Below are 16044 nucleotides of genomic sequence, written 5' to 3' on the forward strand. Positions count from 1 at the left end.
AAAATACATGCATATCAAAAACAATAACAAAAACAAATAAACAAGTTTATAATATACAGAGCTGCATAGTAACAAATTCACAAATTTAATATTACTTTATTGAGAAAAAATACAAACCAGCACGTAAGATGCAACTTACGGACCGCTGGAGGGAGTGCAACACACTATTTTACTAAAGCAATAGAATGGACTGAAAAAAGAGAAAAGAATAAAGAGAGACAAAAATAAACACATTTTTGGGCTGTAATCAAAATAGGAAATTAGTATTCAATTATTAAAGATATGATGCAAATTATAGAAAGCAAAAGAAAATCATTAAAAAAACAAAATAGAGATTCAAATTGTGTGAAAAGATTAATCTATCGATTTATATTGCGAAAAAAAACGCTGAGAAGAGCAGGGAAAATACAAAAAAAATAATAAAGAGGAGAGAAAAAAGAAAGCAAAATAACAGAATGGAAAGAAAAATAGACGGATCAAACAATAATTAGAAAAAAACACTCTAGAACTTCGGGAGTGAGCGACGAATGCCAAATTTTAATTAATCCCTTAATCTTATTTCCACAATTACAAGCAGCAATGCCATTCTTTACCTCGAGCGGCAAAGCATTATAAAATCTAGGTGCCAGGAAAATGAACGTTTTACGAAAAAGAGTGCAAAGTGAGAAGTGCATACTCTCAGATCGAGCTCTCATTGTCAGTTGCTGGATAGTAGTTCCTCACTTGATGATGAACATGGTGGAGGAAGAAGATCCTGGAGTCAGGATATCAATAAAGATCACAAGACTAAAGTCCGTGAGAAATTACTTTTAACACCTCTCTTTCTCGAAGACGGAGAGGTCCGATGCTCTAACCTCCACTAATCACTCCCACTACCTTGCAGCATTCTCCTTCTTTTGTATCTGTGTGAGAGAGCTTTGTAACTCATCAACACTCCCCTCCCAGCTATTGCCTGGAAATTTTCCAAGTCGTTTTACTGGTCATTAGGTATATTGGTTTGTGTATGTTACGGAGATGTGTTCATCATCAGAACGTGAAGCGAAATGACACGGCGCATCCAATTGTGCGCAGGATATCTGTATGTGTCTATGCTACAAACTGTGGAAGGAGAAAAGGGCTTCTCCTCTTCATGTTAACAGTAATAATAATAATGTCTGTGGTCGAGGGTACAACACGACCAGAGGAGTTTATTCAAATTATAGACATTTCATTTCATTTCATTTTTTTCATCCCACTGACCACCTATGAAAGGGGTATAAGGATTTGTCAATTATAATCTAAGTCGTCAATCTTTGCATTCTATAATGCAAAAAGAATTCCTCACTGGAATAAGGACAAACCTGCAACAACTCCTCCCTCACCTTAATTCTGAACTTTTCACCTGTAAGAGCTTTTATGCGTGTTGGCAATGAATTATAAAGCCGAATTCCTGCACTCTTTACCCCCCTCTCATACATACCAGTTCGATGAATGTCGTCTCTGAGGTTTTGTCTATATCTGGTATTGTATGAGTGGAACAACTCTCCTGTATTGAACCTATCTTTATTCCTATCAATAAAACAAAGAGCCTCTAAAATATATACACCTGGTAGTGGGAGAATCTTTAACTCTTTGAAATAATCTCTACAACTTGCTCTAATAGATTCACCCACCATCACTCTAACTGCCCACTTTTGAATCCTAAATATATGTATTGCATGAGTTGAATTGCCACAAAATATAACACCGTATGAAAGAAGAGAATGGAACACAGCAAAATAAACACTTCTAAGCGTTCCTGCATCCAGCAATTTCTTCAGACATGATTACAAAAAGCATATAAGGTACAATTATTTACAAAGTATTAATACAATTGGTTGATTATCTGCTGATCTAAGAAAATGTGGCCCCACTTTATATGAATATGTGTCGGGATGCCACTAATTTTGCTATTGTTTAAGATTTTATGCCAAAAGTAAAACATTCTAATAAAGATACATCTTGCGAGTCATTAGAAGTTCATGAAAACCACATTTATATACACAAATTTAAAAAGAAAATTGATAACCCAAGATGTAGAAATTTTATAAAATTTCAATATAACAAACATTTATAATACTCATGGGAAAAAATCATTAAAATGAAGAAAATAAGAATGAAACAGTATGGAATTTTTTTTTAATGCTCTAATTGTTCTCCATGATTGATTCTATTGGACAGGAGCCAGTTTTTTGTTTCCGATTTGAATGAATTGATTGGAACTGTTTCTTTAGTAGCTATTGGCAGTTTATTGAAAATTTTTTGTCCTAAATATGTGGCTGATGACCTCTGAGCGGCTGATGTTGTCATCCTGGGAATTGCCAATTCCATGTTCCTTCTGCATGTTCCTTGCGGGTGATTCAAATTGATGAAGAGTTGTGGGTTCTTTCTGGTGAATGTTAAAAGTATGTGAATGTACAGATTTTTTTGTAAATCTGTATGATGCTGAGCTCCGAGTATAGTAGTACTGAAGGGAAGAGTGAATATCTCACAGACTTTAGTGGATTAGTTTAGTGATGTATGTCTCTATCCATACACTTCTTGATGTATTGGTCCCACAACCACAGAATAGATACAGAATGGAAACTATCAATGTTCTTCTTGTTGGATTGGTCTCACAACCACAGAATAGATACAGAATGGAAACTATCAATGTTCTTCTTGTTGGATTGGTCCCACAACCACAGAATAGATACAGAATGGAAACTATCAATGTTCTTCTTGTTGGATTGGTCCCACAACCACAGAATAGATACAGAATGGAAACTATCAATGTTCTTCTTGTTGGATTGGTCCCACAACCACAGAATAGATACAGAATGGAAACTATCAATGTTCTTCTTGTTGGATTGGTCCCACAACCACAGAATAGATACAGAATGGATACTATCAATGTTCTTCTTGTTGGATTGGTCCCACAACCACAGAATAGATACAGAATGGAAACTATCAATGTTCTTCTTGTTGGATTGGTCCCACAACCACAGAATAGAAACTATCAATGTTCTTCTTGTTGGATTGGTCCCACAACCACAGAATGGAAACTATCAATCAAACGCCTATCCAACCAATGCTTTTTACATGGCACAAATACTAGACACGGCACGTGACCTTAGGAAGTTCCAATCCTGGTCTTCTGATTGGCTCGTGGCAGTGAACGAGATCAATTGATCCGGATCAGTAAAGTGATCCGAACCTCCCATCAATACTATTACAATGCGGAACTTTCTCACAAGATGGCGGATTTTTGTGCCAGGCTACTAGCCGAGTTTCCATACTGTATGTATACTGTACCACAACGGAGGCTTTTCCTGTATAGAATAAATTAACATTTCTATGTCAATATTCATTGTAGACATTTTTTAAAGTTGAAAATACAAAATACTGCGCAACTTACTACGTGGGAAGATGGAACTAAACTGAAAGAAGGCAGAATCCGTTTGGCCGAAAACGCTCATGTTGGGCGTCAAGCCGACTGCGCAAATCAGCTCGGCTCGGCCCGGCGTTGATTTGAATGCTCCCCACTAAATCCTGCATAGTTAGCGCGCAAGCGGATTCCGCCCGGCCCGGCGTTGATTTGAATGCTCCCCACTAAATCCTGCATAGTTAGCGCGCAAGCGGATTCCGCCCGGCCCGGCGTTGATTTGAATGCTCCCGACCAAATCCTGCATAGTTAGCGCGCAAGCGGATTCCGCCCGGCCCGGCGTTGATTTGAATGCTCCCGACCAAATCCTGCATAGTTAGCGCGCAAGCGGATTCCGCCCGGCCCGGCCCGGCCCAGCTTTGGTGTGAAACCCCACTAAACGATCACCTATAGACTACAATGTGATATCTCCTTATGCTATCTTTTTTCTCTATTGTAATATATATTCCTACTGTAATAGTGTAATTTAAGTTTTTAATAATATGTATTATTTCCAGACCCGTCTCATTAGAAATGAAGGTGATAATATCTTCACTGTACCGGAAACTGATACTGATACTGTATATGTGGGAATCCAGCTATAATTTGGCTCATTTTTCAATACTGTATAGACCTAATAAAACTTGATCTTTGTTTTTTAACAATAATACACTATTGATTGTTTAATTAATTGATAAATATATCATCATGGTAGTATTAAAGACAATCATGATAAGTAAGAGATTTGCTCATTATTTTGAATATTTGGAAATTCTGTATGTATTTAAATGTTTTTATAATATATTTATTCAACACAATACAGTAGGCCATGTAGTTTAATATCGTCAAAAATGAGAATACAATATTCATTACATATCACAATACAATATTACACATGGATACTTGAAATAGTTATTTGTGCAACTAGTGCGCAAAGTAACAGTTTGCTGCACCGAAAGAAACACGGCTCGGGCGGAATGGTTTGTTGAGTGCAGCAGAGGAACTTTGCGCACGTATTTCACATTAAATTTTTCCTACAGTTACCATTGAATATGAGAAGTGGGTAATTATGGGTAAAATTGCCTGAATTCCATCAAATGTTTTTCTGTGTAATTTTATTATTGATAAAAACCTTAATCCTAAAATCCTAATGTCCTCGTTGTCCTTGGTTATAATATATAATTTAATAATTAGCTCGTTGTGCTTGGTTGCACCTCTGCTCACTATAGCAGCCACAGCAGTCACTGTTACCAACTTCATTTTGATTTTGCTGCACTGTTGCTCCATATAACCTACTAAGTATTTTGCGTTGCCATGTTGCAAATCTGGAGTGCAGAAAAATTTTTCCCGCACTAGAGCGGAAAAGTGATTCTTTGCGTTCTGTAATCAGTGCAGCAATGGCCACTTTACAACGTAACTGTAGGAAAAAATAATTTCAATCAATCAATAATCCATATTTTATTGCCATAAAACACAAAGTGTTGTAACGTCAAAGATAGAATTCACCATTGATTACTAATCAACCATTTTTAAATTCGATATTTCTTCAGGATCTGTTATAGAAAACATGTTATGGTGTTTGAACGAACTTGGTAACATCGTATTTCCCTTTTCTGAATCAATTTTTTGTACTGTTAATTTTTTGATCAATTGTCAAAGATTCAACTAGACGTGTTAATCGATATTAATGGTTAAATGCAATGTTTGTTTATTGAAATTTTTGTTTTCAGACACAATGGTTTGCACGGGATGCTGTACGACATTAGACCACATTGTCACCTATCTCTTCAAACAGCTTTCACAAAAAGGTGAGACCTATTAATGTACCAATAGCTGTTGAAAATAATTGTTAAATTCAAATTTGAAACAAGGAAACAAATTTCTAACGGACATATTTTTCATTGAAAGTGTGTGATACTTGAAAAATTGAATCTGACATCTGACTTTATCCTAAGGGTAACTAACCGGAACTTTATTTCTGGATATTTATTCTTATATTCGATATACAGTAACTTAGTGGAATGAAATATTTTGTAGCTATCACTATTAAGGATAATCGCCCACTGGAACCGTATTCAACCGATCCGTTCGGCCGTTGGATTGGACGAATCTGCCGGCCGTTAATTCGGCCGAATGTGGTCGTCCATTGGAACCATTTACGTCAGTCTAGTTCAGTAGTTGGTTGAACTATTGAATATTGTATACATATTGAATTAACTACTATCATAGCCACCACAATTTTTCATAAACAATGATTATATTGAGATTTCGAAAATTGAATAAACAAATATCCACTAAATTAGTTATTCATTACAATAATCTTACCTTCAAATCCTATTTGTTCAGTAATCTTTGTCTACAGATTCCTTTGAACATCACGACGATGATATCTTTTGTCTCTCATATCCCTTAATGAAACATGCTTTTGAGCCAAACTTATAAATTTTTCATTGTCCATAGTTACAACTTTATAAGACAGAACAACTTTAAAAAACAAAAACAAACAAGACTGAAACAATTTTAGGTTAGGAGCACTTTGTTGTCTCAGCTCGACTAGGTAGTTCGACCGGATAGAAAATCCTATTCAATTCGGATCGAAAAATTGATCGGCCGGAGACGGCCGTGCACTGCCGTATGAACCTGTTGCAATGGACGAGCATCTATTCCTTTCTTTGCTGGGGGATCGTTTGGACGAGTTCGGTAGTTTTCGGCAGATGCTAGTTCGGACGAAATCGGTTCCAGTGGACGGCCCACCTAAAACTGTCAATCGTGTGAATGCACTGTTCAGTTTCATCATTTATAGTTTGAGGTCCAACTATTAACATCGGTTGAGTGTTGCTATTTGTAAGAAAAATATCAGTTTGAATAAATCTCTCTAAGGGCCGATTTCCGAGCTCGGGATTCAGCTAAGTTTTAGACTTCAAACAGCTGGAATCAGAAAATTGGCTTTCCGAAATGGGGCGTAGTCGCACTCCACGTTTAAATTAAATTTCGAAACACTAGACAATTGAACACAAAATAAAATAAAGAGAAATAGTGTAAAGCTTCAGCTATTTTTAATTATTTAAGAATGTTTCATTTCGTCAAGGAAAAACGTTTCCAATTATAGAAATGAGAAAATAAAGATTATCAAGAAAACTGCGACTACGCCCCGTTTCGGATAGCCAATTTTATGACTCCAGTCGCAGTTTTTATGATATTTAATTTCTCATTTATATAATTGGAAACGTTTTTCCTTGACGAAATGAAACATTCCTGAATAATTCAAAATATCTGAAACTTAACATCAATTTCTCTTTATTTTATTTTGTGTTCAATTTTCTAGTTTTTCGAAATTAATTTAAACGAGAACTGCGACTACGCCCCGTTTCGGAAAGCCAATTTTCTGACTCCAGCTGTTCAAAGTCTGGAACTTGGCAAAATCCCGAGCTCGGCTTCTTTTTCCAGTCACGCCAAAAACTATTGTATTTTAATGAAAATATATCATATTAATCTATTCTATTTATGTATCTATCTCTGTAGAAACGGCTGTGATACTACTATCTTAGAATAAAACAATCTTATAAGTTTTCTCTGCTACTAAGTTGTAACTACTGTTGGAATGTCATTGTTTTGTTGGAATAATATTTATGTGTGTGATGTTTGCAGGCAAGAAGAGACAGGGTTCGGCGCCGCCCGGAAATGACATGTTCCTGCAGGTGTTGGAACTGCACCCAGAAATCCTCCAGCAGATGCTGAGCACTGTGCTGAATGTGATTATGTTTGAAGACTGTCGCAACCAGTGGTCCATGTCTCGCCCGCTGTTAGGGCTCATACTGCTCAATGAAGAGGTAACCAACCACTAAATCCCTCTTCAAAAACTATTACAATAAGTGCTCATGGTTGACCGAACGTAGAATATAGAGTATGGGTGAAGCCCGCCCTACGATTGGTGATTAGCGGTTGACCAATGAAGGCTGAGCTCTATTATCATTGACGGAGGCTAGCACGCCCAAAAATAGTGAGGATTTTATTGATTATAGGATCATATTGATTGATCGAGTGAAGTGAGGTCTAAAGGTGCGTACAGATATATGCGCCGCGAACATGAGCAATTCACTTTTAAACAGCTGATTATATCTGTATTTTTACAGAAACGGTAAGATACAGATATAAAAAGCTTGGCATCAGCTGATTAAAAGTGAATTGCTCATGTTCGCGGCGCGTATATCTGTACGCACATTTAGATTCAAGTCGTCGGTTTTGCATTTCTCTTTTATGTTTTATATGTTCCGCATTTACGGCGAAACGCGGTAATAGATTTTCATGAAATTTGACAGGTATGTTCCTTTTCAAATTGCGCGTCGACGTATATACAAGGTTTTTGGAAATTTTGCATTTCAAGGATAATATAAAAGAAAAAGGAGCTTCCTTCATACGCCAATATTACAGTAAAAATCATACTATAGAATTATTCATCATAAATCAGCTGTCGAGTGGATTATAAATTGCATGCAATTCAATATCTCAATGTAACTTGGTGAAGAAACAGCTGTTGTGTGGACTATTAACTGCATGCAGTGAGGCATGCAATTGATAACTTGAAATAGCATAGTATTTTCTCCCGACTTTTCTCTGCTTTCAACTCGGTAAGCTTTTGATGATAGTAGCATAGCTGTTCGCATCAAATCATTAGCATTGTCGATACAATAACCCAAACAGCCATTAGTCGTTTATACATCGATATCTCGCCGACACGACAGGACAGGACAGAATTTACTCTGATGGGCAGTATTAGAGGAGACTGTGGTTTATAACTGCGCGAGGTCTACTGTTCACAGAACTACTAGTTATTGACCGAACGTAGTGAGGTCTATGTTTTAACTCTGATTTTCTTTTGTCTATATCTATGCATGTAACTCATTCACGGCCAAACGCGTTGATAGAATTCTATGAGATTTGGCAGGAATATTCCCTTTTCAACTGCGCGTCGATGTATACACAAGGTTTTTTGAAATTTTGCATTTTAAGGATAATATGAAAAGAAAATGAATTCCTCCATACTCCAATATCACTATATATATAATCTACTCTGAAGATAGGATTAATCAGACTATAGAATTATTCATAATCAATCAGCTGACAAGTTGATTATTCATTGACTGCATAACACAGATGTCTGGAGAAGCCGGTAAACTGGTGACACCAGATACTTGTGGATGAGAAAACTGCGTGAGGTCTACTGTTCACAGAACTACTAGTACTATTATTTTTCGGAGTACATTTTCCTTTGTGTAAATTGTCAAATTTTATTATTTTTAAAAGTCGTCAAAACAGCTGTTTACAGATGAAATATTTCGACAAAAGAGTGTTCTATGAATGAACTGCTCACCCACCTACCTCATGCATGAGAAGGAGGTTACAAAGTCCATTTCTCAAGGATGGGGTGGACCCCCTGTTAGTTTCCCTGGAAGGAGTCTCATGCCAGTTGATAGAGCTGATAAATAACTATACAGGATATGAATTTGAGAAAAATAGATCAAGTCATTTTTGAAAAATCTTGATAGAAATTTAACAAACTCCATTTTTCTGAAGTATATTACGGAGCTCCTGCAATTTTCCCAGAAATTAGACTCATGTCAGTTGATAGGGCTTATAAATAGCTATCCAGGGTATAAATTTGAAGAAAATCGTTAGAGCCGTTTTCGAGAAAACCGTGAAAAACATGGTTTTTTAGTCATTATCCGCCATTTTTCCGCCATTTTGAATTGAATTTTATTGAATTCCTTATTGTCGGATCCTCATGGTATAAGGACCTTGAGTTTGAAATTTCAATTTCATGGTTAATTAGGAATTGAGTTCTCATGTTCACAGACATACACACACACACACACACACACACACACACACACACACCACACACACACACACACACACACACACACACACACACACACCACACACACACAACACACACACACACACACACACACACACACACACACCACACCACACACACACACACCAACACACACACACACACACACACACACACACACACACACACACACACACACACCACCACACACACACACACACACACACACACACACACACAACACACACACACACCACCACACACACACACAACACACACACAACACACACACCACACACACACACACACACACACACACACACAACACACACACACACACACACACACACAGACCAACACCTAAAAATCATGTTTTTGGACTCAGGGGACCTTGAAACATATAGAAAACTTGAAATTAGGGTACCTTAATTTTTAGAAACCCTAATTTTTTGAGGTTAGGCTTTTGTATCTATTCAATAACCAGCAGGTAACCCGTGCTCTGCAAGGGTGTAATTGAAAACTTGACCTACTGAAATCTTGAAGGATTTAAAATAGGCATATAAACATCCTCGGTTTATTAAGAATCTATATGCTGAATTTCGATTTAGTCTGTTCAGAAGTTCAGACGTGATGATGCGTCATTCGTGAATTTCCCATCCCGTACATGTATAAGCCAGTTCTTATAAATAGAAATACAAATCTCAGATCCCTTTTTGAAATATTTTATCACAACATGTTTCGGACATTTATGCCATTTTCAAGTGATTTAAAATCTACTGAGATTTTGAATGAAAACAACTACTGAGAACAACTAATGAAAACAACTAGTATTTTAAACAACTACTAAGATTTGTATTTTTATTTATATTACAAATAGTCCTAAACAGAAAAGAGACAAGCCTTCTTTCCTTCATTATTGTATAGATAATCTTCAAAGTCTAATTCTCAGTTTAATGTCGTTTGAATTCTGTTGCAGTACTTTAACCAGTTGAGAGAAAACATAATCAGGAGTCAGCCGCCGGACAAACAGGCGCCCATGGTGCAGCTATTCGAGAACCTCATGGACAGCATTGAAAGAAATCTACTCACAAAAAATAGAGACAAGTAAGTGTCCTGACAAAACTTACTACTTATTATTTATTGGCCCATAAGTGGCCATAAGTGTTTTGAAACACTAAATTCTACAATGGAAAAAACAATGGAATTCAACAGATTTTTAGAGAAATATTTTTTATTTACTATTGCTATCTAGTCATGAGACTAATGAGCAAATTTTATCGAACCCCACTAAATAAAAATAAAATACAGTGAAACTTTCACTAGAATCTCTTACTGCTAATGATAATATTATGTACTTGAATTAAATAACTGTACTATAAAGCATGATTTTATTGTTTCACTCAATCGCTGCTCTGCTTAAAGAGAAATATGAATTGATTTAATTGCTTGCTTTCAATTTTTTCAATCTGTATAGAACTGATTGTTTTGTTCCTACAAAATCTCAAACTTTATGTGCCAGTTGCACAAAACCCGATTACATGTTAATCGTGATTAATATCATGAGAACCAATCAGAGAAGCCTTCTTTTCTATAGAGTTCTATTATTTTTTTCAATAAAGCCTTCTCTGATTGCATCTCGTGAAATATTAATTACGATTAAAATACAAGCGGTTTTTGGGCAACCGGGCATATTTATTGAAGACTCTCTTTCTAATAAATCAACCCTATAATGAGGTCCCCGTTATAATGGCTACCGGTATACCACAGATATCAGATACCGGTATATCTAATATAATCTAATATCAACTGTTCATTCTTGTTAAAAATAATCAATTATATTTTATTCCCCAAGAAAATAACATATCGTTTTAATTACTAAGTAATACATTTTCATAATAAATTGAGATTAAATATTTTGTTGATTATGTTTCTACATTGTTATGGCAAGATTGCTGAGCTAGAAAATGATAGCGCTATCAGCTTTGTCGAATCATAGACAAGGACAGCAACACCAATGTTAATCAACTACTGCCAATATAACGTGGACCTCACTAAATCTGCTTTGTCTAATGATAAACAAGGATAGCAAATCAAGGTTAATCAGGTGCTGACTATAATGTGAAACTGACAATAGATACCTCACAGGTAGATCACTCACATTATTTTCTATTGTATTTTTTTTTACTAGCAGGTAACCCGTGCTTCGCAAGGGTCTAATAACAAATTGACAAACTGAAAACTAAGCGCCGGTTTCCGAGCTCGGGATTTAGCTAAGTTCTAAACTTTAAGGCCCGCCGCAAAGTAGACCCACGCTAATCCACGAAAAGCAACCCACGCCGTGGGATGTTATGTAAACCATTGCTATAGAATTATTCATAATCAATCAGCTGACAAGTGGATTATTCACTGCATGTATTACACAGATGTCTGGAGAAACCAAGCAATGGTTCACAAAACATCCCACGGCGTGGGTTGCTTTTCGTGGATTAGCGTGGGTCTACTTTGCGGCGGGCCTAAACAGCTGGAGTCAGAAAATTGGCTTTTCGAAACTGGGTGTAGTCGCAGTTTATGATAATCTTTATTTTCTCATTTCTCTAATTGTAAACGTTTATCCTTGACGAAATGAAACATTCCTAATTAGCTGGAATGTTGAATTCCTAATTCAAAATAGCTGGAACTTTACACTATTTTCTCTTTATTTTATTTTGTGTTCAATTTTCTAGTTTTTCGGAATTTAATTTAAACGTGGACTGCGACCACGCCCCGTTTCCGAAAGCCAATTTTCTGACTCCAGCTGTTTGAAGTCTAGAACTTGGGTCAGTGGACGCCAAACAGTCGATCGCGAGCTACCGGTAGCTCGTGGGGTAGTTTTTGGTAGCTCACAGGAATGCTCGTGCAAAAGAATGTCGTCCAGTTTGAATATAAACACTTTCCCAGTCTGAAGAAAATCAATGACGAGAAAAATCCTCCACAGCACCGCAGCAATAACCAAGAATACGTTACAATTCTTTCAGACTTGAGACAACAGTTTGATCAACGATTTCAAGATTTAAAAAGCATATCAAATTATGGTACAATTCATCAACTCTCTTATGTAGAGATCTATGCAGAAGATTTTGAAGCTTGTGTTGTACAACATTTTGGTGGAGATCAGGTCTCAGTTGAAATGAAATTTGTGGATTTTCAAAATGATCTGTCTCTCAGATCACTTCCTAAAACTGGAAATATTTGGCCTCAAGTCCCCAAAGAAAAATATCCAAATACTTTTTAAGTTGCATTGAGGTTGAAAGCTATGTTCAGCTCTATTTACTTGTGTGAAGCATCTCTTTCAAGTAAGAAATCCATGAAAAATCGATATTGGAACAGACTGACTGATGAACATTTGGACAACTGCATCAGAATGGCGGCTACAACGTACACTCCAAACATCAAGAGAATACTCGATGACCAAAAAGAGTACGTTCCACTTTTCTCATTGAAATGTACATTTCAACTTTTGTTATACTTTTTGCTATAAGTAGATTTCAACACTGGAAATGTATCTTTATAGGCAATAAAAGATACTTTCTTCAGTCGAATATTGCTTGGTAGCTCACAAGTTTTATAAATGCTATTCTAGCTGACAGGCTCATCAGTTTGGCGACCATTGACTTAGGTGAATCCGGAGCTCGGAAACCGGCCCTTGACCTACTGAAATCTTGATAATTTGAAATAGGCTTATAACCCATCCTTGGTAAATTGAGACGCTGTTGTGGTGCTGGCTAGAATATCATTGATAAATTTGATTTAATTTTTTTCTTCTTTGTTTTCAGATTTACTCAAAACCTGGCTATGTTCAGGCGAGACATAAACGACTCGTTGAAGGGACCCAACGTCATTAGCAATTGGAGCTCGGACATGATGACGTCATAGTGACTGCCCCTCCCCCACCCATACTCACCCCAAGTCACGTCCATGGGCAAATGTTTATTGATAAATATTGTACAGTAGATACGATTGTTGGTTATCGGCGACTCTCTGCTCCGATTTGAAAATAATATAAAAGAACTGCATATTGAAGAGGAAAACTAAGATGTATTATATTAGTATATGGCGCGTTATTATTATTATTGATTATTATTATCTACCGTACTTGTTTCGCGTGGAATTTATTTATTTTTAATTTGTTGTAAGTATTTTTCAAATGAAAATTACTCGGTTATTATCATTTTGATATCATCGAAAAGGTAGGAAGAGGAGGCGCTTTTTTAAACTGTTATTTATGAGTATTTTTTAAATTATTTAAAAATCATCTAATAAAGATTCAAACAATGAAAGATTCCTAATCAATTATTATAATTTATGAGTTTTTTATTTATTGAAAATCAGTCAATAAAGATTCAATGAAAGATTCCTAATCAATTATTATAATTTATGAGTTTTTTTTTATTTATTGAAAATCAGTCAATAAAGATTCAAACAATGAAAAAGATTCCAAATCAATTATTATAATTTATGAGTTTTTTATTTATTAAAAATCAGTCAATAATGATATTCCCAAACAATGTAATATTCCTAATCAAATGTTATTTATGAGTTTTTTTTCAATTATTAAAAATCAGTCAATAAAGATATTCCCAGACAATTTAAGATTATTCCTAATCAAATATTATTTGATGAGTATTTTTTTTAATTATGAAAATTCAGTCAAAACAATGTAAGATTCCTTGTCAATTATTATTTATGATTATTTTTTTAATTATAAAAATCAGTCAATAAATATATTCCCAAACAATGTAAGTTTCCTTGCCAATGATGAATAAAATTGAAATTTTATTTATAAAGAAAAAGAAAACTCCCGCCTACTGTATTTCAAAATCACTGTTATAAAACGATCATTCTTAAGTGAATGTTGATAATTTTATTCAGTTTTAGAATTTCATGTCGTTTTGTGGAGGCATACACATCTGATAATTGAAAAATAAGATGAACACATTCCTGTTATGATATAAAACCAGTTTGGAATTTCAATTGTCAACCAATTTAGTGGTTCAAATATGTTTTGTTATGCTTGTTGAAGAGTATTTTTATTTGTATCATTATACTCACAGTAGTCATGTTTTTGTGTAGAAATATTTTTATTTGTATTGGAAAATATCTATAATTAATGAATCTTTTATCAAGCACATTCAGTTCTTTACTTACAAAAACCTACGATCAATTCTATCTAGAAAACCTCAATGCAAAAGTTTAAGAGGTTGATAAAATATCAGGATCCCATATATTCTGTATATAGGAGGTCCTGGTTTCATTAAGAATTTGATGAATGTTATGAATTGAAATTGATATGTTTCATTGATTTTTCTATTTTTTTGTGATGGTCTATATTTCATTATTTATTAGGACTTTCAGTTGTGTAGTATATTAATTTAAATTGAATGTATTATCATGTCTTATTATTTAAAATGAAAGACTGAATGAAATAAGAGACCACGCATTGTGCTTGTAATCCAAAGAACTGTTGTGAGGTTTTGTTTTCCAATTTAATTAATTTGAATATTTCACAGACTGCAAACATGTGTCTTGTACTGCAGGTTAACCAGAATGAAACTGGTTCATTAATGAAGTTTTGTACGATATTTGCAGTACCATGTTTTGAAACGTACATCTATCAATCTAATGCAGATTATATGTTGTAGAAGTGTAATAGCAATTTAAATTATTGCATTCAACCAAAATTTATGTTTTGGTTTCAGCCATTTGATTTAATTTTGACAAAGAGATTATGTCAGTCTGTAAAATGAATTTTTAAATAAAAGCTTCATGCAACAAGAGCAATAAAAACGAATTTCATTATCACCTTTTCATTTAATGATATACAACACATAATTTATTAAAATTTATTGATTCAAGATACACAATTATTATTCATTGAAATAATTGGGGAAAGGACGACAGGCACTGTCTCCCCTGAATTTTGATTCATATACTGGTCCAGAAAGAAGTTTTAATAAGTGATTTATGTGAGTTGTGTAGTGTATTAATTTAAATTGTATTGAATGAAAAACACTAAGAAATTGTCAAAAAACCACAGATTTATTGATACTTAGGAAGACCGGTTTCGGTTATTACACCATTGTCAATCTTATCAGAGAGCACTTATCAGAGATTGACTATGGTGTAATAACCGAAACCGGTCTTTCTAAGTATCAATAAATCTGTGGTTTTTTGACAATTTCTCAGTCTTTTTAATTTAATATGAATAATTACCACAATATCAACTTCTCAACTACACAAAAACTTAAATTGTATTATTTATCATGTTTTATTATTTAAAATGAAAGAATGTTGGCACTTTCCATTAATAAGAGAAAAACCTTTTCAAGTTTTTTTTAGGCGACAACCGCGGAGAGCTTCCTGCCTTGCCGACCCTGAAAAACGCTTAACGTGATCTCGCCCTTATTTTATGTTTATGATAAATTCGTCAATATTTTGGATATAGAAAATTATTTCAGATTTCTAACAAAATGCATCATTTTTCGACTAGGTATATCAAAAAATTGTTTCTTCAGAATTCATCAATGAATCCTGCTCATTACTTCAATGAAGTACAAATGCTACAGTATAAGAATTGCATTGAATAAAATGATTCAAATATTATATATAATAATATTCTATATTATCTAATATTATTAATAATAGTGACGAGTGGAGGCAAGTGACGGAGGAAGCCAAGGTTCACCCAGGGCTGTAGTGCTAAGAAACAACAACAACAATAATACTATTC

The 16044-nt window shown here is 34.9% G+C and overlaps 1 protein-coding gene across 4 annotated transcripts in view; it reads left to right on the top strand.

Annotated features, from left to right (window-relative positions):
- LOC111045182 (exportin-7) overlaps positions 1–15101 on the top strand; it is a 75217-nt gene extending 60116 nt beyond the window's left edge. For 3 of the 4 annotated variants that reach the window (XM_039426140.1, XM_039426141.1, XM_039426139.1), the window contains exons 18-21: positions 5152–5229; positions 7070–7251; positions 10255–10382; positions 13091–15095. In XM_039426140.1, coding sequence (XP_039282074.1) covers positions 5152–5229; positions 7070–7251; positions 10255–10382; positions 13091–13190 — 488 coding nt within the window. In that variant the 3' untranslated portion in view covers positions 13191–15095. Of the gene's footprint in view, positions 1–5151; positions 5230–7069; positions 7252–10254; positions 10383–13090 lie in introns of all 4 variants that reach the window. The other variant, XM_039426138.1, reaches the window with a different exon arrangement.
- Positions 15102–16044: the final 943 nt, after the last annotated feature.

The sequence above is a fragment of the Nilaparvata lugens genome, chromosome 4 (genome assembly GCF_014356525.2).
Source record: "Nilaparvata lugens isolate BPH chromosome 4, ASM1435652v1, whole genome shotgun sequence".
Lineage (NCBI taxonomy): Eukaryota > Metazoa > Arthropoda > Insecta > Hemiptera > Delphacidae > Nilaparvata > Nilaparvata lugens.